This window comes from Dermacentor albipictus, chromosome 9 (assembly GCF_038994185.2).
Source record: "Dermacentor albipictus isolate Rhodes 1998 colony chromosome 9, USDA_Dalb.pri_finalv2, whole genome shotgun sequence".
NCBI classification, from domain to species: domain Eukaryota; kingdom Metazoa; phylum Arthropoda; class Arachnida; order Ixodida; family Ixodidae; genus Dermacentor; species Dermacentor albipictus.
In genome coordinates, this window is record NC_091829.1 from 21,920,075 (window position 1) to 21,945,016 (window position 24,942).

The window sequence follows — 24,942 nt, forward strand, 5'->3', positions numbered from 1 at the left end:
TGATCATATCATAAGAAACCAAAAAACAAAGCCACCAATGACAACACGGGGGAAATTACTTGTACTGACCAATTGAAATAAAGAAATTATAAATTAATGGAACCGAAAGTGGATGAAAGAACAACTTGCCACAGCATGAGAATCAGTACCTTAATGTACCACATCTGTGGCATATCGAATGCTGCTAAGTTGCGGTTATGTTGAATAAGCGAGGCAATGTCTTACTGCCCGTGTCGTTTTTGTGTTCTCTACCACTGTCCTCGTCGTTATTTGCGGTCAATATGATATGCATCTTACTGATAAGATGCGACAACACTTCAGTTATCTGAATTCAAGGGATGGCCTAAATATAGTGGTTTGTAGTAAAAAGTGTAGTTGGTGTTCTAAATTTGCTTGGGCTTTACAATACAAATGTATTAAGACAAAACATCTCACAATGCCCCTAGCAGCTCTGACCAGATTTTGACAATGCCGAAATAGAAAAATCATTGTATGGAGCCACCCACTACAGCATCCTTCATAGCCCTAGATGTTGTTTTGGAATGCCAAATTCCAGAGTTTCCCTTTGACATGGGCGCGTGGCAAATACATCATTTTTATCACCAAGAGACATTAAGCTGGCACCCTTTGGACATATTAGCCCTAGCTGTTTACTGTACCAGCATGGCCCATAGTTCTGTTTCAAGTGAAAAATTCGTACCTCTTGGAAGTGTACTCTTGCCACAGAACAGTGATAGCTGTCATTTATGTGTTCAATGCCTTTCCTCGACAAACTGTGCCTGCTGTTTTGCTCTCGGGAACATCAGTAGGTGCTTTCATGTGCATATTGCACTTGGTGAGAAGGCATGCAAAGGCCATTAGAGAATAGAAATGCTAAAGAAAAATAAGATAAGCTCATAGATTTTTATGTATTGCAGTTGCAGTGTATAGGGAAAAAAAAAGGGTGTTTTCTGTTTTGTAGGGCCCTCTAAACATGGACGGTAAAGATGCATGTGAGCCAGCAGTTCTGCGTCCGAGGGTCACCTCCGTAACCTCACAAAAGTGCAGCACTGAAACTTCGAGAGACATGGCCATCATGGATGGCAACACAGGGTGAGCTCTCTAGAGTCTACTGAAATGTGATCGAAAGGAACCTCAATGCACGATTCCCAATAAAGCAAATTTCTCTGCAGTGGCTCATTGGTTACGGCATTATGCTGGAGACCACAAGGTCGAGTGTTCGATTCTCACAGCCGGATAGGTTGCATTCAGACGGAGGCAAAAGATGGACCTGTATTTATATTACGTACATGCCTCCCTTACAATGGTGTCTCTCATGGACGTGTCACCTTGGAATGAACAAGGGGCCCTGAACCACCCCTCAGGCTTTGCGAAAAAACACGTTCCGGATATGACATATTCAGCTGCGAACATCTCAGCCAAATTTTGCAATTGTTTGCGGCACATGGGGTTCACAAACACAGTGTGAAGTTGCTTTTATCTCAAAAGCCCTCTTTTTTGAACAGACTTGTTGTTCTCACCAGTTTCGAAGCCCCCAGCTACTTTGATATCTCATCATATGCAAGAATTTTGCAGACTGCTGCTATTGGCCAATAGCTAGCTTCAATCACGAAGGATGTTTAGATCAATGCACTTTTAATACTGGTATTGTGTATAATACTGTATATACTCGACTAAGGGCTACATTCATGTAAGAGCAGCACCTGCGACTTGGCAGCCCTAATTAAAAAAAAAAAAACACTGAAATGAGCAATTAGAAAAATGAAGAGAGTGTTACAGTTTGTGTGCATGCTATCGGATTCTGAGCTCGTGACGTGCACAATCTTTGGACATTCTGAAAAGCTTTGGCATCACGGTCATATCCAGTGCCGTGAAATACGCCGAGGATGACTGTATCCATGAGTGTGTTACCGAACCGGATCTGAGCAGTGGTGACAGCGACAGTAGTGAGGGTTATTAATGGGCACCAGATGCATGGGCGGGCATGCTTGTGTGAACAACGAAAACAATGGCGTTTGCTCTTTTTGCACAAAGAAATCAAGGGTGTTACACGCGGCAAAAAAATTAAACTGCAATACCCCCCCCCCCTCCCCTCATGTAAGGGCCGCGCCTTTTCAGGGTAGTGAAAAAAAAATGCAGCTTATACACGACTATATACAGTAGTTGATGCAGTGAACCAAACAGGCTGAAGTAAGTGAAAGTCCACATTTTGGATTTCGATAAGGCTCATGCACCTACAGAAAAAACCAGCTGTAACTTGCGTTGTGCCACTCTTTCAGGGCGAAGGACGTTGAGGGGGATTCAGAAAGGCAAATATTATGCTTGTAATATCTACACTTGTACTAGACTTTCTTGAAAAGTTATTTGAGTAATATATTTCTGGAAGCACACTTCTTTTAATCCTGAATCAATACCAACAAGCTCAAACCAAGATCTTATTTGAGCAAATTTCTGGAAGGCACTACACTCATTCCAAATTATTTTTGAGGCTTCAAAGAAAAGTGTTTCAGGGCCCCTTTAACTCTTTTCTTAATACTAGTAATGCGCCTACTTCAGTGCATTTTTGTTTTACCATTTTATCTTAATATGTATTAGGTGCATTATATACTAGGATGCACAAAATTGTTGCTTAATGATGTATCAGATTTAAGTAAAGCATGATTGCACTTAATGCTTTTGAGAATTCTTATGTACACTTTTAAAGAAGCATTTCAAGAGCATGATTGAAAATAATACTAACTTGCGATCGTTACCAAAAGTATTGAAAGTAGAAAATCTAACATATAGAAAATGTGTGTCTTCCTCCTAGATGTTCAGTATTCAACTAAGTTCAAACACATGAATTAAATGTGCAGATTTGTTGTCATGCATATTATCCGCAATAATACCCCTGCTGTGCAGGAAACCTGTGGCTTTGTAAATACAAAAATGTGTACATACACCTACTGGGCAGGGAACACTATTCTTGGCTTTTTGCAGCAAGTGCCTAGTTCTTTTCTTTCTGCATCCTTTTCTTGACTCAATAGTTGCCATGTTAGAAAACATCCACTAAGCTTCTCTTAATCTATTATTGGGCTTTATCAGCTTCGCTGTGTAAGCAAGTTCAAACTGATTATGGAGCCTTTGCGTGCGTTGTACAGTACTGTAATCTATAGTATTGTACAGTAATGATTAAATGCATTTTGACAGGCTGTGTTCAAAACATTTAAGAATCAGACTGCTAGTCAAACTAACATAAAAGTTGTTCTGAAGTGGACTGTGTGCTTTTGTGTGACTGGAAACTCCAAACAAGAAATATTTCTGATAAGCTGGACATACACTATCAGGATACTAAGATTGCTGACTGGAAGTTTACCAGTAACATTAAAAAGGAAGGTGCACATTCAGTGCATTTTACCGGTGCTCACATATGGGGCAGAAATGTGGAGACTGACGAAGAAGCTTCAGAACAAGTTAAAGGGACACTAAAGTGAAAAATTATTACTTCTGCATCAGTAAATTACTGTTCTACAACACCAAAAACACCACTCTTACAACGATAAGACGTCTGGTAAGCCAGAAATAGCGCAAGAACGAAATACGGGTGGCGACGCCTACTTGAGTTCCCGCACCTGGGGGCTGTCACGTCATGGATTTTGATGGCATCTTCTAGGGCCTACTAATTATATATAGCGGTACAGATTGACTACATTGTGTTCTAAAGGAATGAAATATTAAACATGGCAAGTTTCGGGAACCTTTATTCAGCCAACGCGGCCCAAATGCGAAAACATACTTTGGAATCCCTGACGTCACGCTGACGTACCGGCGTTGAGATTTCGGCGCGAAATTCAAATACTGATACTTGGACCTTCATTTTCTCATCTAATAATCAAACTATTTTTTCGAAATGGCTGCCTGCAGGGTTCTCAAACAATGCTCCATTAGTCTAAACTGATTTATTGTTTCCCTTTAGTGTCCCTTTAAAGGGACCCTGAAACGATTTTGGCGATTTTCTACAAACGTACTGAGTCGTTAGAGTAGGTCCTTCAGATCATTAATTGGCACATCTAAGTGCTCTGCGTAAAGCGTGTAATTTATTATAAGGTTTTAAAAATGCACATCGCTGTCGATCGCAGCGCACTGCTCGGCGGAATTTTACGCCGCCCCTACCCATATGATGCAAATAACCCATATGACGTCACATGGGCGAGCTATCTGATAGGCTGACCAGGGCGCGTGGTCGATAATTTTTCCAACTTTATGGTGAACAAATGATGCTCGTAATAGTTGGAATGTTAGTTACTTTGTTTTTGTAAAAAGAAAATAACTTGAAGAGAATACACAAGAATAGTTTTTTAGTACACTTGAGCACTTCCGGCACACAGCAAGTGTCGTCTGCTTGTGTTACAACGTGCGCAGTCTTTGACGAGAGCTCCACCGTCAGTGTCGATCAGTCTTTTCGTGAGCACGATGAATCACCCTTGTTGCGTTGTGGGCTGCAGACGGAGCGACTGGAAAGATGTGAAGTTGCGAAATCGTGTCTCTCTGCAAGGCAGCATACGAGCAAACTGGCTGCTGCGCATCGGACTGCGGCTATCCGATAGGCGCCAGGATTTGCGAGTTTGTGGCCGTCACTTTACAGCGGAAGATTACTAACGCAATAGCGTTTCGCAAGTCTGATATTAAGGCAAACACAAGCACAAGGGGACAGGGTCTGGCCGCTTGACTGCGCCGGGATGAGCCATGAGATGAGCAGAAAGGTAAATGTGAATGGTCTGCACGGTGCAGCCACCTGGTGGCATAGAGCTCAACCATACACAGTAGCAGCAACGAAGTACATTCTTCTTTGCTGCTGGTGTGTATTTTTCGCAGGAGTGTAATCATCAACACGTTGTTCTTATAAATGTTTAAAATGTTTTACACTTGGTTAGAGCAATATTAGCGCTTCGTTTGACTGGTTAAGCGCTGCGCCAACAAGTGTCTGGACAGTGCAGACCGATCAGGCTGCTCACGTACGTCTACTCTGAAGTTCCTTCATCAGCTTAAGTTTATGCCTCCAGTCATTTGCCGAAATGACCAGCTTGCCTGTGGTTACCGGAATACCGGCCACCTTCGGCGCTACGACAGAATGCTCGCAACGCACGCTGCTTCGATGGCTCTCGGTCGACGGCCAAGCGGCTAGCGGAGAGGTCTCGCGCGGGAGGAGGCATGCTCCAACAACCGGAAGTGGACGATGTGACGTCGCATCGTGACGCAGGACTAGTGAAGGTGGAGCTTAGCGCCGCTCGCTCGGCGAGCGAGTTGAGGAGGAAAGGCATGGCTAGGGAGGAGGGTAACTTCTAATCGCCTGTAACTCCATTAATACGTAACGCTTCACATAAATTGTGGTGCGAATGTTCTACTTAAGCTGTATCCTATGCGCCTACAAAATTTGTCCGAACCGTTTCAGGGGCCCTTTAAGGACCGTGCAAAGAGCGGTGGAACGAAGAATGCTAGGCATAACTTGACATTAAGGTAATTGACATTAAGGTAAAGAATGGAGCTGGGCAGGTCATGTAATGCGTAGGTTAGATAACCGGTGGGCCATTAGGGTTACAGAATGGGTGCCAAGAGAAGGGAAGCGCAGTCGAGGATGGCGGAAGACCAGGTGGGGAAATGAAATTTGGAAATTTGCAGGCGCTAGTTGGAATTGGTTGGCGCAGGAAAGGGGTAATTGGAGATCGCAGGGAGAGGCCTCTTCGTCCTGCAGTGGACATAAAAGATGATGATGACGATGATGATGTTGATGACTGCAGTCCCCTTCTGTTATGCACTTTAGCAGCGATGTTGTTTCATTTTAAATTGACCTCACATCCCAGAAATTCTACCCCACAGAGCACCAATTTGTAATGAGGGAACAAAAGAAAGTCGCAAAGGAGCTCAATTTAGTGAGTAGAAAGGGTATTCCAGCACAGTCATGGAATTAGGGGCCCAAAACTTTTGCACTATCAATGCAGAGTGTGCAAGAGCATTGGTATCTTGGTGTTGAATCCAGCACCCCTCTTGCGACAAATTTGGTTGCATGCAGTGCACACGATATTACAGATGTTTCAGGACCTCCACGTGGGAAACTGCATTGCCAGTTTGGCCTTCAGGTACAAATTCGTGGTGCACAATTCCATGGCAGTCAAAAAACCCAATCCACATGACTATAATTTTTGCTTTGTTATTCTGTGCCTTTTCTTTTTCGCCTTGGCTTCAACTTGATGTGTTATTTGTGAATCCAAGTTCTATTGCCGATGGCGACCCTTTGCAAGACTTTATGGCTCTCATCTTAAGTTTTTCAGCCAATGCAGCATCCTTTTGTTGCAACCCCTTGGCTCAAGATCCAGCAGTTTCAACATCATCTTAATGCAAACCTTTATCATTTGCAAGTTTTCTGTCAAAGTGCAGGGAACAGATGACTTTCATAAATCAAATGCTTCTGGCAATATTCTAGCAGTTGTTCAGCAGTCATTGAGCATTAGGGAATGCACACAGTCCTATGTTTTCACATTCTCATGAGGTGGAGAGGCATCCTGATCTTGCATTGTCTTTGGGGTCTTCATGGCCTTCCCAAAGTGTTGGACTCATTTGAAAACAGTTCTTTTCCTTAGGGCATCATTTTCATGGGTGTGTAGCAACATTTGATGAGCTTCTGCACAGTTCTTGCTCATTGTCTCAAGAAATTCGATATTGATCTTTTGTTCTTTCTGTTTGGCGATCTTCATTTCGGCAAGCACTAAAAATGGGTTGCACAAAACATGCACACAATAAGTTCTCCCTTGTCACGCAGCAGTCCAGCTTGTACTAGGGCTCAGTTGGGTCCTTTTGCCTGGAGAGAGTAAGAGCGCGACACGACTACACCCTTCTCCCTTTTTGCTAACTCACATTGAGGAGTGTCACAGGAAAGGCATGTTTAAGCACTCATTGAACAGAGGTTGAATTATGTTTTCTGATTGACAATGGACTGTTTGAATTTCTGCTAGAAAAGAGAGCGGTGGGAAGGGCAGTTAGTAACTGTCTGCTATAAGGGCATGCAAGGAAGCTCACATTGGAAACGAAGCTGGGGAAATTCAACGCCTCGAGCCAATATCTGCCCCATTTAAAAAATAGGTTCAGTGTGTCACTTCATGTCATGACAAACGACAGCTAGAAGCTCCCGGTCGACCATGTGGATGCAGTATCTGTCTTCCAAAAGACTGTAGGAACACTGCACCTTCAGCACGAATATAGTGACGTCTCCATCACCAACATGGGCCAGACGATGGTCAGTGCTAATAAACGCGTGTTCATTCTTTGGCTGCTATACATTTTTCACCTTTTTTGTACTGCGCACTGGAAGTTAGCCCACCTCATATTTTCAGTCGATTTTCTCTTTAATTTTAAGTGCGCTATACCTCAGGATTTTACGGTGGTAGAAGAACACAGACAGACAGAAGAAACGTCTGTCTGTGTTTTTCAGTGTTACAATTTCCCAATACGTTGAACCTACTATGTTGTTTTTTTTTCATTGTGCAGAATCTCCGGTGGCACTTCAGGAGCTCCAGGGAAGAAGCCTCGCAGGAGTCCTGGCAGGTGTCACGAGTGTGACTTGTGTGGGCAGCGCTTTACAAGGAATCAGTATTTGAAAGATCACCAGGTCTTGCACACGGGTGAAAAGCCTCACGCCTGCCCCATCTGTGGCCGAAAGTTTGCCCAGCGGAACGGTCTCCTTAACCACCAGCGTATTCATACGGCCGAGATGCGGTATTCATGCGAGCTGTGCCCGTCCAAATTCTGCAAGAAGGCGTCCTTCGACAGGCACAAGCAGCTACATGCGAGTGGTGTGCAGCTGTACCACTGCAATGAGTGCAGCAAGGTGTTCGAGTCCAGGACGAAACTGTCGCAGCATGAGAGGTGGCATAAGAGCGAGAAGCCATACCCGTGCCAGCTGTGCCCAGCCGCCTTTGTATATAGCAAAGATCTAGACAGGCATGCACTGGTGCACACAGGTGAAAGGCCATATAAGTGTACTGTGTGCCAAAGACGGTTTTCCTGGAAGAATAACCTTGCCTTGCACATGCGCCGGATGCACAGCGGAGTCAAGGCCAGTGTAGTAGGTGTTAGCGCCAAAACATTGCCGGGTAGCTCACCGACCACGCTGCCTCCTGTAAGTGGAACGCTATGTGGAATTGTACAGTTTTACTATTGTATTCTGCACTCTAAGCTAGCTAAGGGGCATCAGTGACTTCCTGTTCCAGGTTAGCATTAGTGAAGTCATGCTCACACTGCATAACTTGAAGTTTTGAAAAATCTGGTACAGAGGTAAGATGATGAGCTTCAAGCCATCACAGAATTGCTACCATATTTGAGCAAGGAGCTCGCCTAGGATGTTGTGGTTTAGAGTTTAGACCTTTTTTTTTTTTCATCCGTGTCCTTTTAAGTAAATGTGTTGGTTCTGGCACAGCTACGTTGTGGGAAAAAATAAAAGCATAGAAAGTGACAACTTCTAACAGTTTAGTCATAACTGTTTCACGCTGGCATGCTTAACTGAACTTGGACGAAGTATGGGGCTCTTCTATGACTGCAGCTGTGATGGTGCTTCGTTAAAGTAAATAACTCCTTCCCAACACGACTCAGAAGCAAGGGGAGAAGTCCTAGCTGTGCCATCTTTACCCAGCCACCTTCATGTATAACAAAGACCCGTACAGGTTCATGTTAGTGTACATAGGCAAAAGACTGCGTATCTGTACTGTGTGCCTGACACGCTTTCCCTGGGAGAATAACCTCACACTGCACATGCGCCAGATTCACAGCTGAGTCAAGAGCAGTGTGGCAGGTGTTAACATCAAGGCAGAGCTCACCTCACTGCTTCCTTTAAGTGAAGTGGAATGTGGTATTGCACAATGTTATATTTTAACACATTAAAAGCTAATTGAAAAGGGAATAGCAACCTTGTGTTTCAAGTTGACATTCGTAAAGTCATGCTCACACAGAATAACCAAGAGAAAATCTGTTAGAAATCTAATGGCAATTGGGTTCCGCCTGGCCTGCGCTTTCTCTCACTGTGGTATGTCTGTTAAATAAGCTGCTCAACGAGTGCACATGTGATGCTGTTGTTGGATGGCATGTGTGACCTTAATTTGGCAAGTGTCGTACATTCATACGTTGTCACGCAAACTAAAAAAAAATGCCGTGAAGGATCATGGCATCTCTACATTATACTGGCCAAGGCGTCTGCCTAGAGCGAGACAGTTACAGTGTATGCATGCCCACACTTTATAACGTTCTCAAACGAAGGTGAAAGTTTTGCTGCAAGTGATTTGCTAGGGCAGGGGGTACAGCCACAGTGCTACACTCTTGGTTTTTTGCCATGTGAAAAAACTTGCAGATGCAGTACTTTCCACCTAATGGTGGCGACCACAGGCTGATGTCTCGTTTCAGGCAAACATGGGCCACGTTTTTGAGCCAGAATGCGTTCTGCAGTGCTATGAGGATGAGCACTACGGCAATGGTGCTGCCAAGATCAAAAAAGAAGAGGAGGAGAACGAAAGGGTTGGTAACAGCAAAGCCAAGTGCATGGCCACGGACCTTTTGATCTGTTCCCGTGGCAACGACGACTCCTCACAAATTAATCTAACTTCCCAGCTTGTCGGTTTCTGCAGGTCTCATGGCATTCATATCTCTTCATAAATTGACGTCCTGGCTCGCCATTCAAAACCTGGTTTCAAAGTCTGTAACATAGTACTATTGAACCTCAAGGTTGCAAACACTGGCAGAACAAGTTATCAAATGTAACAAAGTGAATCTAAATTGTCTCACTATTATTGGTCTGTAATGAATGTACAGTTGCCAAATCATAATTCTGGCTTGACAGGGACTGTCAGGAAGTTCAAATAAGCCTGAAATACTGGATTCAACAGAAAATACTGTATTCATTTGAATAAGGTGAGTTTTCTTTCCCGGGATTCTTAGCCCTGAAGTCACTCCCCATCTTGTATGAGAGCCTGATAAGTTCAGTTGCCGTATTATTATGGTGATAACAGTGCCACATTTCTGGCTATCTAGATTTTAAACAGCAGCACAGTTTGTACAAACTAACTTTGCAGGTGAGGCTGTACCCTATTTCTGCACACACAATCCTCACTGAGTATTCGAAAAATTTAATAGTAAAGGTGGAGTGCAGGCTATATGTGAACTTTGCCTTGAAGTGTTACTTTGCGGCAACGCAAACTTTGCGTTATCTCTTGGGGAACCCGGCTCTCTTACTCCTTCAACACAATGAAGCTCCCTTTCCCGCTGTTTCATGGTCACTAGTTTGCATCTTAGCTTGATTAGTAATTCACTGTTTCAGGCAATTCCCACCAAGTCTGAATACTCCATTGACGAATCTGCATCGCCTTATATTGTAAATGTGCAGCCTTGATTTTCTTTATTGTGTCCCCCAACCAGGGGCGCCCTCGCCTTATAATCATGATCGCATAACAATTTTTTATCAAATAAATGCAGTAAGTAATTGACTTTATTACACAAGCAGCAGAAAAAAAAAGTGCCGTATTCTTGGATCATCACTTTTGAGGATACAATTACTTGCGTGTAACTAGCGCAAGACACATCGGCACATACGAGTGATGGCATTCTTGACAAAAGGCCAAGCATGCTATGTTATCACAGTGCAGAAACGGTGCCGCCTGTTGTTGCATACGGTGCTGGTCACGCAAAATGTCTTGAAAGTCCTCGAAAGTGATTGTTCGACAATATGGCCTAAGTTTGTCAATGCTTTGCTACATGCACATACGCTTGCCCTTTATGCTATTTCTTTTCATACTTTTCACACGCTGTAAGTCGTCAGAGTGACACTCCACCAGCATTATCTACAGGATTTCCCGACCTTGAGTGATGGATGATAAGTGGGGAACGGAACTTGGATGACAAATTGTGCAAATCAGCAGTGCAACTTTTACAACTTAGTGGCTTGGCATGTCCTGCAGTTTAGGCAATGTCGACGATTTCTAGATAGACTAGGTTTCAATTGTTTCGGTTTCGAGGAAGCACTGAGGACCTGGCCAGCAACCATGCCAGTGATTTAACAAAACAAAATTATCTCTATTTCTGCTCGACTCAAGAGCCAAATTAGCCTGGGGCCATGTAGGCGGTGTTTGAATTATCACACGACAATCTGTGAAACGTCAAAAATTTCAGTCGTCCTTATAGATCACGTTTATAGAGCCATATGGTTGCTGCGGAGTTGTCCAAATAATCAAACATGACCGAATAATCGGTCGGCAGCCATGTTATAAAACATACAGGATGTAATGAAGGTATTTTCATGTAACAGCATGTGCGTTCCCCCATGGCCTGTGCTTCATGTGGCCTGTGCTTCATTCATGCCATTGCAGAATGCCTGCCTATTAAATAGACTGTGCAAAGAGCACACCAGCGTTGCTGTTGTTACCCACCGTGGTTGCTCAGTGGCTATGGTGTTGGGCTGCTGAGCCCGAGGTCGCGGTTACCCCATTTCGATGGGGGTGAAATGCGAAAACACCCGTGTACTTAGATTTAGGTGCATGTTAAAGAACCCCAGGTGGTCAAAATTTCCCGAGTCCCCCACTACGGCATGCCTCATAATCAGAAAGTGGTTTTGGCATGTAAACCCCCCCCCCCTTTTTTTTTTTTGCTGTTGTTGAACAACAAGCGTGTTTTGAACTTGAGATAGTGCCTTATGTTCCTTTGTTGTCGAGCAATCTAAAGAAAGTCATGAAGAGGTAGGGTGTTAAGCTAGTGTTCTGTGTGCCATGTAAGTAGCCCAAGCTTAGCAATAATCTTGGATGTCAGTAAAGAAATGCTATGCAACTAGTCTTAAGGATCAGTATGTCTCATGTGCCATATCTACGGTGTATTGAATAACTAACGATGCAATATCTTACTGATAAGATGTGACAACACTTTAAATGCTTGAAATGGGAGTGATTCAAGTCTAGTGATTTACAGTTAAAGGTGTGCTTGATATTTAAATTTTAGAATTAAAGTACTGGCTGACTGCATAGGGACTAAACTTGCATGTGAAATTCTTGAGGTGTTGGCAATTAGAAATATCAAGCCATATGTGTGTTATTATTGCAAAGACTGTTGACAGCAAGGTAGAGAAGACGTTCAAGCTCAACAAAAACACTGTCTCCTACATATCAAGTGCACTGTGGCATTATGCAATTTTATATGATTTCATTCTCCACATGCTAAGCTATAAGGGCAATAGTGGCCTCCTGTTTCAGGTTATCAATATTTAAGTCATGCACACACTGCATAACTTGAATGTTTGAAAAGACCATTTAAATGTAAAACGAGCTTCAAGCTATTGCAGAATGCTGCTAAATAAACTGATCCAGTAATGTGCCAGTGATGATGTGGTTCGGAGTGGTGTTTTTTGTTTGTTTGTTTGTGTGCTTCCAAGAAAATGCTTTCTTTTTGGTGCAGCTCCATAGTGCAAAAAAGTGAAAGCATAAATTGGACAGCTTCCAACAATTAAGTGCTAAATGGCTTGCACCGGTACGCATGATATTGGACAAAGTATGGCGCTCTTTTATTGGTGTTTATATGCTCGTGGTTCAAAGTAAATGGTTCGTTGCTAACACAGAATAAATATAAAAATAAAAAAAAAACTTTTTCAGATCACGACAACTGTTGACATCAAAGCTGAACCGTTTAGCCCTACGACTACGCAGCCTCTTCTAGAATCTGTGCCTCTTGTAAGTGAAGTGCAGTTTGGAAATGTGCAATGTTGCGTTTCGATTCTTCATAATCTGAGCTAAATTAAAGAGCAGTAGTGACCGTTTTCTGGTTATTGTTATTTAAGTCATGCTCACACTGCTTAATTGAATGTTGAAATGTCTGGTATTAAGTAAGATGAGCCTCAGGCCATTGCCGAATGCTGCTAAATAAGCTTCTCAAGGACTGTTCCAATCATGGTGTAAATTGAGTAGGTTTTTTTATCTGTGTGACTCCAAGAAAATGTGTTAGTTCTGGCACAGCTTCACTGGGGGTAAAGATGGCAGCGTAAAACGGGGCCGTTTCTAACAGTTTACTGTTGGCTGGTTCACACCGGTATGCATAACAAGTTGGAGGAAGTATGGTGCTCTTCTTCTGGGTGCATCTGAGCTCATGATTCAAAGTAAAGGGTTCATTGTTAACTCAGCTCAGATATATAAATAAACATTAACAACTTTTCCAGATCATGACAAGTGTTGACATCAAAACAGAACCGAATAGCCCTTTGGCTACACCACCTCCTGTAGAATCTGTTACTCATGTAAGTAAAGTGCAGTTTGGAAATGCGCAATGTTGCGTTTCGGTTCTTCATAATCTGAGCTAAATTAAATGGTAGTAATGACTTCTTTTTTCTTGTTATCATGATTTAAGTCATGCTCGCACTGAATAGTGTGCATGTTTGAAAACTCTGGTTTAAAGTAACATGAGCGTCAGGCCATTTGCAGAATGCTGCTAAATAAGCTGCTCAATGACTGTTCCAATGATGCTGTAACTTGAGTGGGTTATTCTTATTTTTTTAAATCTGTGTGCTTCCAAGACAATGTGTTTGTTCTGCCACAGTTGCATAGTGGAAAAAGATCAACAGCATAATACTGGACAGCTTCCAACTGTTAAGACCTAAATGGTTCGCACCGGTATGCGTAACCAAAGTTGAGAAAGTGTGGTGACTTTTTTTTGGGTACATCTGAGCTCATGATTCAATATAAATGGTTTGTTGTTAACTCAGCTCGGATGTAAAAATAAGAATGAATAACTTTTCCAGATCATGACAAATGTTGCCATCAAAACAGAACCTATTAGCCCCTCGACTACACCGCCTCCTGTAGAATCTCTTACTCATGTAAGTAAAGTGCAGTTTGGAATTGTGCAATATTGTGTTTGGATTCTTTGTAATTTGAGCTAAATTAACGAACAGTGGTGACCCCCTTTTTCTCATTATCATTATTTAAATCATGCTCACACTGCATAATTTGCATGTTTGAAAACTCTGGTGTAAAGTAACGTGAGTCTCTGACCATTGCAGAATGCAGCTAAATAAACTGCTCAGTGACTGTTCCAACGATGCTGTACCTTGAGTCGTTATTTTTTTATCTGTGTGCTTTCAAGAAAATGTATTGGTTCTGGCACTGCTGTACTGGGGGAAAAGATAGCAGCATAAAGCGGGGCCGCTTCTAACAGTTTACTCTTGATCGGTTCGCACCGTTATGCATAACCGAAGTTAGAAAAAGTATGGTGCTCTTCTTTTGGGCACATCTGAGCTCGTGATTCGAAGTAAATGGTTCATTGTTGGCTCAGATGTAAAAATAATAATGAATAACTTTTTCAGATCATGACAAGTGTTGACATCAAAGCAGAACCAAGTAGCCCTTCGACTACACCGCCTCCTGTAGAATCTGTTCCTCATGTAAGTGAAGTGCAGTTTGGAGTTGTGCAGTGTTTAGTTTCGATTTTTCATAATCTGAGCTAAATGAAAGGGCAGTAGTTACCTTCTTTTTGTGGTTATCGTTATTTAAGCCATGCTCACACTGCATAATGTGCATGTTTAAAAACTCTGGTATAAAGTAACGTGAGCTTCAGGCCATTGCAGAATGCTGCTAAATAAGCTGCTCAAGGACTGTTCCAATGATGCTGTAACTTGAGTAGGTTATTTATTATCTGTGTGCTTCCAAGAAAATGTGTGTGTTCTGCCACAGTTGCATAGTGGAAAAAGATCAACAGCATAATACTGGACAGCTTCCAACTGTTAAGACTTAAATGGTTCGCACCGGTATGCATAACCGAAGTTCAAGAAAGTGCTCTTTCTTTGGGTGCACCTGAGCTTGTGATTCAAAGTAAATAGTTTATTGTTAATCAACGCAGATGTAAAAATAAAAATGAACAACTTTTTCAGATCATGACAGGTGTTCACAACAAAGCAAAATCAAGTTGCCCTATGACTGCACCACCTCCTGTAAGTGAAGTGCAGTTTGGAATTGTGCAATGTCGTGTTTCTGTTCTGCGTACTCTAAGCTAAATTAAAGACTGATAGTGACCTGCTGTTTCCGGTTATCATTATTTCAATCGTGCTCACACTGTGTAATTTGCATGTTTGAAAACTCTGGTATAAAGTAACATGATCTTCAGGCCACCGTGGAATGCTGCTAAATAAGCTGCTCAGAGAATGTTCCAATAATTCTGTGGTTTACACTACAGTGGCCTACTTTTGTAAAAGATGACATGTCAACTATGTCAGTTATGATACGTATGTACATTTATAGATCAAATATTATCTGCATTGAGCACCCCTAGCAGAAAGAATACTTATTAATATAACAAGTTACAGTAGCTCCACTTTGGCGCTGTATGCTATATGTTATATATAACCTTCTTGGCTGGAACGCACTGTGGCTGATTTTTCACCCTCTTTGGCGATCGCTGGAAGTTGGGAGTGGCAGGCCCCACAGCTTCTTATCCACACAGGGGATGCCATAGTTTGCTTATTCGCCGCTAGATCAAACTATAGGTGGTAGCACTGTCGCCGCGTTCGTGTGGATCGCAACCTACTGAACTCCAGACCTTTACAGATGTCCCTTGCCCGGCACGCTTGGTCCAGTTGAACTGTTCTGCCACTAGGGGCAGAATGTACTGGCAGAGTGGCGCTAGTTACAACCTGTTCACTGTCGTCTACTTCTCTGTTATGTTCCAACGCTCGTGCTACCGTTTTGGCAGGCACAAAGCTCTCGTATTGGTGGTAAATGAATAAATTCACAAATATAGAAAGGATGAAATTTGTGCATGTTTTGCCTTTGAATAGTGAAATTAGAGGAGGAGGAGGAGCAGTGCAAGAAATGTAAACAATGAACATAGGTGGCAGCTGCAATGCTAGATGGCATAAATATCCCTTTCCTAGCCTCCTTTAGAACTTGAGTAAATTGTTTTAAAAGACTCATGGGATAACCTAGCTCTTTTCAGAATCAGAATCAGAATCAGAATCAGAATTTATTGTTAGAATTTGGGTCAAATTACATGTATTTAGTATGCAGGAGGAGGTCCCATAGTCAAAGACTGTATCGGGACCTCCTGTACAAAAATAGTTATGATAATTGACATCGCAAAGCAACAGTAGCATATAATAAGGTATTAAACAAGCAACAGGAAATGAACGTTAACAGAGCAAAATACAGAATTCATTACAAATAATAACAAGGTTTAGCTTATCTCACAGTAACATAAAAAATTGCATGTGAAACATATACCAGTAGTTTATTTACAAGAACAAAAACAAAAAAAGGCAAAAAAGCAAGAAAGAACGAAAAAAAAACGGATACAGTAAATTTTCTCATTAGTTTGTCAATAAGTTTGAGTTGATTACGGATAGCCTAATGTCAGAGATGACATTAGGATTTACTGCTGTGTGCCATAGTGAAAGGCAGAGGATCTGGTAAACGTATTCACAATTAATTTCTGTGCCCGATGTGTGCAAGAAATGAAACGAGTCTGTTTCAAGGAAAGGTGAGCATAGCTTGCTTGTAAAGAGCTTGCAAAAGTGGTCCCAGTGCTTTAAAATGTGCTACACTGCAGGTTGTTTCTTAGAACTCTTTCCAGCCTGCAAATACATTGATATTGAGAACTGAGCAGGGTGCCTCATAAGCATATTGCCAGACGTAAAACGCTAGAACGTATTCAACTAAAAAAGAACAAAGAAAGAAAAGAAGGTAGCTGCGTCCTTCGGCTTTTTCCTAGGGGGGTAAGCGAAAGAAACTATTTTCGAGTCTGATTTCTGAGAAAGATGTGTTATGCTTATGTCATATTTTGTACCTTCAATGTAATGCCATTCCCTACTGTACATCCGCTAAACTAAGCAGCTTCTGCAATATAAACGGCTGCTTTCAGTTATCCGATGCACTATCATAAGAACAACACTGAAGCATTTAAAGGAAAGGCATGACTCACATACACGTAAACATATTTGTAGGTATGCCGTGTTCATTGTAGAAGAAAAGTGTGGTACTCCGTTGGGCTCCCAGTTTTAATAGGTTACAGTCTTGCAGACATGGTCAGACTGTCAAAAAAAATGTTTTCCTTGCCTGAATAAAGTTTGTCGATTTACAGGCTGTCCCAAAATGGGGTGTTTATATTGAATGACAGCTAGGAACTTGTTCACCAGAACCGGTTAGCAGCCCTGCGTTGATTCTCTTAGGAACTGGTGCACCTCGGTGCAACAGCCACGACTCTCGAGCAACGCAATCATTTGGAATAAAAGTCCTCACTTGCATCAGCCCCTCACCTTCGAGGCTTCAAAAGTGCTGTTATTCCTTACATTCGAACGCAAACGGCTATTCAATAAATTTTAATAGTGAATTCTGAAGTCGAATACGATCTGAATAGCAAATACCATTCAGTTAGACTATATGATTCTACTTCATTTTGCCTGCTGGCACATTGAAGGAGATTGCCAGACAAGCCACGGAGATTACTTTGGTAAAGACTTTCCGATCTTCCCGATTGAGTCTGAGTACATAGGCAATATCTTGTCCCTGACACTGCTGTACATATTAATGTCCAATAATTGCCTTGATTCCTTTTCTCTGAAAGTCTTTTGCTTCACCTGGGGCTGGTGCAGCTTTTAAAACACGTATATTCCGGACGGGAGTTCTCACTTTTTCAATCAGTGCATTTAGAATATTTTATAATTTTTCTCTTGCATATATGTCGTGGAGATATCTGTCTATGTACCCTTAGATTTGCTTAAATGTGCGTTGCTCATTTGCATCTCTTCGCGCCGCGCAGTTAATGAACCTAGTTTATTTACCATAATATTGTTTTCCTTGATCATTGTGCCTGACCAATACTCCACCAGCAAGAAGCGCGCGTCAAATGACACGATATCAATAACGTTTTCTTGCGTAGCTTCATGTTGCAGCTAGGCGGCCTCTGTGGCAAGAATTACGTGTTATGTTTAAAAAACAATGTTAAAAACAGCAGTTCACCTGGCTTAAACTACAATTGCTACCGGCCGATAAGAGTCGTGGGCGAGCCAATACTAGTAAAACCGTAAAAAAAATTTTTACTGCACAGACTTTTTTGCATGAAAAACGACGTCCGCCACCGTCCGCGCACCGAACGCGTGTCGCTAGCAGACGACGTACTAGACAACGCTAGCAAGATTGAAGACGTCGTGTTGTATAACATATGCCTGAAATAAATATATATACGTGGTAAAAATGTGTTCATCAAAATTTGCAGTGAAATAAAGCACTGTTATAAGAGCGTACGCGCGCAACCAGTCTCGGGGCCCGCAGCGAAATTACGTTGAATATGCCACGAAGCGCGTCTCCACCGCTATTTAGTTCGATCACAGCGCCCTCGCAAAACTTTTCCACACGCGGCATCTCAGCGAGAGAGCGCCGTTCGGTCCACTTAACCATAGTCTAGTGTACTCTAGTGCAGCCGTGGCTGCGGCCGCGGCAAGAGTGCAGTAAAGAAAAAAAAACGTTGAAAATTTGCGGCGGCGCTGCCGTCGCCTTGTGAATTTCCGGCCAATCCAAACCGCGCTTACCGGCGGCGGCCGAGCTGTCGTCTGCTCGACACACCGCCGTGCTTGCGTTTTTTTTTCTCTTCATGTTGTGTACCTAGTATGTACGAAAAAAAAGAGAATACAATAAAACTATTGCTTTCATTACTTTAGGTTACCTCGCTTCCGTCAAACGATGCCGTCTGCACTACGTATACGCGCGCAGACGGCCCTCGCATATGTCTATAGCTTGCAACTTGGCGACTTGGCAGGGTGTTCGAAGGATGAGCACACCTCGGTGAAAGAATTACCGTTGTGTAGTTGGTTGCAAAACTGTGTACAGCAGATTGAAAGGGTAGACCAAGCTCTCGCTCTTCGAAGTCCCTAAAGATGAACATAGGCGCCGGGTGTGGAAGCTCAATCTTCACCGCACCGATCGACCCTTTAGAAGCCATCGACTCCATTTGTGAGCTGCACTTGGATGCAAATTACGTACTGAGGCATTATGTGAATATCATTGAAGGTCAGCAAGTATCTACACAGTGTGAAAAGCCTGCACTTCGGTCTGATGCGGTACCGACAATCTTTTGCCGTATCTTCCGGAGTATCTCTACGAACAGCCCACGCGAAAGAGAACGGCCTCATGTGCAACAGATGAAGGCCGGTCATCGAAGAGAACGCTCCCGCTCTCAGTTGAACCGTCATTGACATTGGAGGCATGTGACAATGGAAACCTGCGCGAGTTCGAAGACAGAGCCGATAACATGCTTCCCAATTCAAGCAAGTATAAACAATTTGCTTTTGCTTTATTCACCTAAGGGACATGGAAAACCAACTACGCCCCAGGCGTATGACGCATAAAAATAGGGAAGAAACGGCTATTCCTTAAATATTTTCAATACACACAACTTAAAGAAAAAAAAATGTGCTGCACGTAACGTATAATGTGGCCTACATTCTTAAATGTCAAATTACTGCCGTTATTAGGGCATCAGATAAATTTTATTAGCATTCAATATATCGCCTTGAGAAAGGCAGCAAACGACGGTTTTCCAGTTTTTGTTTAACACCTTAAGTAACAGTTAATTTATTCCTGTACCTCATCCGGACCATTCCTGTACATGAACCCCCCATGTCTCGCAATATCTTTTTTCTTCCTTTTTTTCAATTATTGTTCTGCCTTAATGCGTATTCATATACATGCCTACTGTATCGCCCAACTGCCACGCTCTCAAATGAGAGTAGCAGTATTGTAAATAAATAAAATAAATAAATAAATATGAGCTCTAAATTTCGTTCCCTCACGACACAGTGAAAACACGCACATCGGATTTAAAAAGAAAGCAACAAACGCGGTCCATCTGATTGCGGTTATGCTCGAACGGAACTGAAACGCTGCGTTAAAGCGCGACCGTGGCGTTAAGAAGGCGACGGTGGCGCCATCTGAAGTTTTAATAAAAAGTGCCTCAGCGCGGAGCCCTTCTTGGATCCACTATCCTAATCTACTGCACTCTAGCTCCATAAAACGATAGACGCCTTGCCTCCATAGAGTTTCTTTTGTAGCAAACTTTATGCTTGCGACCGTAGAATTTCATACAATAACTTTATTGAAGTATACCACTATAGTGTGGCGTCACGTTAGCCATGTTTAATTTTACAGTCAATAATTTTATGTGACTTGGCCTAGTCAAAATATAGCCAAAGCAAGTTACTTTCGTGGCCGAAAAATGGCGGCACCCTAATACCTGATCCGAAACACCGCAGCCCGAAGTGAAGTCTGCAGTAAGTGGTTGTTTATTTTCTGTTTTGGAAATAGGAAGAAAGCAAATTTCTGCAGACCGCACTCTGTTCGGCTTTGGCTGCTGACTTGTGAACGTTGACTGGAGTGTGTAGTCGTGGGAGTGTTGTTGCCGCTTGTACAACCCGACGCATCGTCGTGTAAGCAGCCGGTTTGCGATAACCGTCTGCTCTAGAAAAGTTGCACAGAGTTTTACGAGCTGCCTCCCGTGCGCACAAGAAAGGCCGCGTGGGGAACGCAGTCGGCCGGCAGCCTGTGCGCACGGTAGCAGCTCAAGAGGTTGGCAAGTTTCTTTGATTAGAACAATTCAAACGACGAGACTAGGGTGGAAGTTTAAGCTGAGCCCGCATTCGCGTTAGGTCGCTGAACTGTTTGTTCAACAGTTATCCGTCTGTCAGCAAGCGCTAGAGTTCCCCCCCACTTGCGCGTCAATTAGTGGTTGACCATCCAGTGATGGTCGGCCTGTCCGTTCTTCGTTCAGTGTTATTGGACTGCATTGAAATCGCCTGCGCCGGCCCTTTTCACGACGGTATCAGAACCCGAGGAATTGTCACTACACTGTCACCAGCTTGGCATGAACCTCGTTGGCATTGTGTTCCTTTACGTACGTACAGAAGACGGGTCACTGTTTCTGCTTAAGCCAACTATCCCGACGGACGCTGACATTTATATCTGTTTTGATGTCCTAGAGCTTTTCCTCGGTACTACATAGAAATTAATTTATGTATTCCACTAGAACTTGGAAGACGTGCGCTCTTTTTGAAGGCTATTGTGTACGCCTGCTCCAAATTTATTATAGTTATGATAGGAATTTTGTAAACGCCCTTCGAGTTTCAGAGTGGCTTCACCGCAATGCAGTTGTGTAATGTGGTGAAAGAAAGACGGAATGTGCGCAGTATTAATGTAAACAATGTATCATTAATTCGTCTACTTTGACCGTGCCTCCAAGCCATAAGAGGGGCAACGGGGACACTAAAGCTTGAACCCAGATTTGTCTGTAGGTTGGAGGCTTGCCGAGCTCGCCGCGTGTTTGGAGTGCTTTCGAAGAGGTAGTTTCGCTTTTCGTTGTCATCACACAGTGTCACAACATGTCTGCTGCCTTGACCTGAAGCTAGCATTAACACATAACCATACATGTAGGTGCTTTCACATTCATATATCTCTTGGCAGGAAGATGTCATACGTACATATTTGAAGGAAGAACTGCGATAAGGAAACAAGCACATCGTTACACGAAACTACACATTGGCTTTATATTAGGTTTAGCACTGTGGGAGCTAAAGCCCGCACATTTTGCCTATGGACACAGTTATCCGGATGGATGGATGGATGAAAAACTTTATTAGGGTCCTTTAGGGCGCGCCCTAGCGCGCAGCGGGCCGCTCCCACGTCGGGACAGAGAGGCCGAGCCTAGCTCTGTCCGGAGAAATAAAAAAATAAACTTCATGCTTTTTTGTAGGACCTTCTAAACATGGATGGGAAAGAACCATCTGAGCCAGCAGCCTTACTGCCAAAAGTCTGCGTAACGACATTGGCAGGCAGCACTGACGCTTCAGGAGATGCAGCCACCATGGGTAGTGACCCAAGGTGAGACCACCCGAGTCCATCAAAACGGGCCGGGTCGTAGGGAATGCCCATGTATCCTTCCAGTAAGGCAAATTACAATGGTGTTCTGTTTCTGAGCATGAGATTGCAGATTCGATTCATATTAGCTTAATGCTAAGCCATTGTTTACCAGTTCAGCCATCTGCTGTAAATGTTTCGAAACATACAGCCTCTGCGGGTTTATTCAAGCTTATAGAGACTGCGCAGTTTTGTTTGAATCATTTGAACTGTAATAAAATGCAGTTCAAAATTGCATTGCCAGTTTTTACATGCAGATTTAATTAAAAAAAACAAATGTGCAAACTTGTATTATACATTTGACCAGGTTGCTTTCTCGTCGAACTGTGTGCGTAGCACTATATTGTACTGGCAGCCATCAAAATACATAGCTGCCTGGATATTGAACATAAGTGCATTCTAAATAGTACTTGCACGGCCGCTCGATGCAAACCTTGTGCTTTTGGATCGAGCGACCGTGGTACTTGTAAGTATCAGTGGTTTGTTATCAGCCATTCTTTCACTGTGTTCCACTGCTTTAAGGAGCAAGAAGTTACAATTATCGAAAGTGTGCGTTTTTCTTGCCTTAGCTATTTGGCTTCAAAAAAAAAAAAATGGAAACAGCAGTTAAAAATAAAGATGTCTTTTTTTTGCTTGAATTAACCAGCATTTTTAGTCATGAGAGTTTCAGATAAAGAATGCAGAAAGGCTTGGCCTGAGGCCAAGTTTCTTCAGTTGCTTACTCTTTGTTTTAGTGTAACAGTAAGGAAGTCATTAGCAGTGATAAGAACTTGTATCAGTCTGTGAATAATTAGAGGCACATAACTGATTGATTGATTACTGCATTATTTTTGTATTAGCACCTCTGTGCAATAATAACTGTATTCCCTGCTTTTTTTTTTCTTTTTTTTTGCAATTCATGCAACATATTTCAAATATCTTGCTATATGTCCCCTGCACATTGCCATGCTCAGTTATGCTGAGATGTTACTTTTGAGCGGTCATTGTTGACAAGTAAACGACTGAAGTAGGTAACTTGCGGTCTAGCTTGGCTTTGGCTTTCTCCATGTCTGGTCGCAGTTGCAATGGCACTACCAGTACAGCTCAAAGCGAAATTCCACTCTGTTACGTTGCTGCTGTAGTTAGTCTGCTATAGCTTTGTGGCTTTTTCTACACAGTGTCTATACCGGCATGATGCAACAACTGCTGAGGCATGTTCACACTTCTCGTCTTTAATTTTTTGTATTCTTTTTACATACAATGTGCAGTATCGTCGATGGCACTATACGAGGTCCACTGAAGAAGCCTAACGGGAGTGTCAGCCGGTGCTATGAGTGTAGTGTGTGTGGGCGGCGTTTTGTGAACAGGAAGACTGCTAAAAATCACCTGGTCTTGCACACCGATGAGATGAAGTACACCTGCACCGTCTGCAACCTAAAGTTTGCCCAAAGGCCCGCTCTCTTCAAACACCAACGCGTCCACACCGGTGAGATGCCGTATGCGTGCCAAGTGTGCCCATCCAAATTCTGCCACAAGGCATCTCTGGACAGGCACAAGCAGTTACATGCTAGTGGAGTTGACCTGTTCCCCTGCGACGAGTGCGGGAAGGCCTTCAGGCACAAGGGTAATCTACAGCAGCACCTGAAGTGGCACAAAATGGAGAAGCCATACAAGTGCCGCCTGTGTCCGGCCGCCTTCGCATTGAAGTTGCGTCTGGATAGCCATATGCTCAAGCATACGCGCGAAAGATCATACAGCTGCCCTTTGTGCCAGAAATGCTTTGCCTCACGGAATTGCCTCACAATGCACATGCGATGGCTTCATGACGGAGTAGAGACGGCTGCAGCGAATGGGAACACCAGGGCTGAGATCACGTCGCCAAGCAGCCCTTTGTCTACGCTGCCACCGGTAAGTGAAATGCAGTGTGGGATTGTGAAGTTATACTTTTGTAATCTTCACACTAGAATTTAAATTGACAGAACACCAAAGAGAAACACCAAATTAGTTTGGATTGATAAATTGTTCTGTTAATTTTGCTGATTTTACAGTAATTCATTGATTCTTAGAAGGAAAAAAGTCACAGTTTTGCCTCAAAGACGAAGCATCGATTGCAATAGCAAATTAGTGATCAGCTATAGACCTTTTCATCGGGCAAGAAGATAAAGGCACGGCAAGCCTCTCCTTCTCTCTGACTTGTAGGATCCGATGCGGTGCTGCCTGAAAGTACTACTGTTGCATGCTGTAGAATGATTTGGAGATGTTTAAGCCTGTACTTGGTGAAATTTACGCAGTGTTTGTTCATACAAGGTCACCGAGGAACCAGGGTGTAGCCTCTCAGTGCACCAGTAACTACAATTTGCAGAAAATATATCTCTTGGGGGCGCAAACATGTGACGCGCATCATCAGCCATGATGTGTGTACTTTTGTGAAATATTTTGGTAAGCATTCGTGTGTGTGACAGCCAGCGGTGTAGCCAGTTTTTTGTAGGGAGGGGCAGGAGGTTGGCACACACTTGACTGGGGACAGGTAGGGGTGGGGGAGGGGGCGGCTGTACTTCGCATAAAAGGCTGAATTACAAAATAGCGAAATTTTGACATAATGAAGCAAAATTATGTCGAACCTCTTTGCTGCCCATCCCTGCAACTCGGTTGCCCGAGAGCATGCGTCCTTTTCCTCGGTGCCTTCCTTCGCCTTCCTGGAGTTACTCTGCGGCAGCTGTGGAAAGTGGGCATGTTCACTTCTTGCTCTCCTTGGTGTGTTGGCGTCAATGCCATCAGCACTCGACAAAGCGCTTGCTTGTGTCCAAGAATCCAACAGGGATTCTCATCTTCCACAGCATCTACGATCGGCTACGACAGGCGATGAACACGTGAGCTGTAGCCTCCCCTCATCCTCCTTGCGGCCCCTCCTCGCAACTCGCTTGTCTGAGAGCATGCATCCTTTCCCTCGCCTGCCCGTGACGAACGAGCTAACGAAGCGAGGCAACAGTGTGCCCTTCCTTCTTCCCACGCCTCCCCGCCA

The 24,942-nt window shown here is 43.2% G+C and overlaps 1 protein-coding gene across 1 annotated transcript in view; it reads left to right on the forward strand.

Moving 5' to 3' along the window:
* The window catches only part of LOC135901980 (uncharacterized), a 79,106-nt gene that overhangs the window by 39,884 nt on the left and 14,280 nt on the right, over positions 1-24,942 (forward strand). The window contains exons 14-23 of the mRNA XM_065431867.2: positions 962-1,092; positions 7,522-8,152; positions 9,427-9,537; positions 12,651-12,728; positions 13,211-13,288; positions 13,790-13,867; positions 14,354-14,431; positions 14,918-14,977; positions 21,778-21,905; positions 23,189-23,828. Of these exons, the coding sequence (XP_065287939.2) occupies positions 962-1,092; positions 7,522-8,152; positions 9,427-9,537; positions 12,651-12,728; positions 13,211-13,288; positions 13,790-13,867; positions 14,354-14,431; positions 14,918-14,977; positions 21,778-21,905; positions 23,189-23,828 (2,013 nt within the window). The remainder of the gene's footprint in view (positions 1-961; positions 1,093-7,521; positions 8,153-9,426; positions 9,538-12,650; positions 12,729-13,210; positions 13,289-13,789; positions 13,868-14,353; positions 14,432-14,917; positions 14,978-21,777; positions 21,906-23,188; positions 23,829-24,942) is intronic.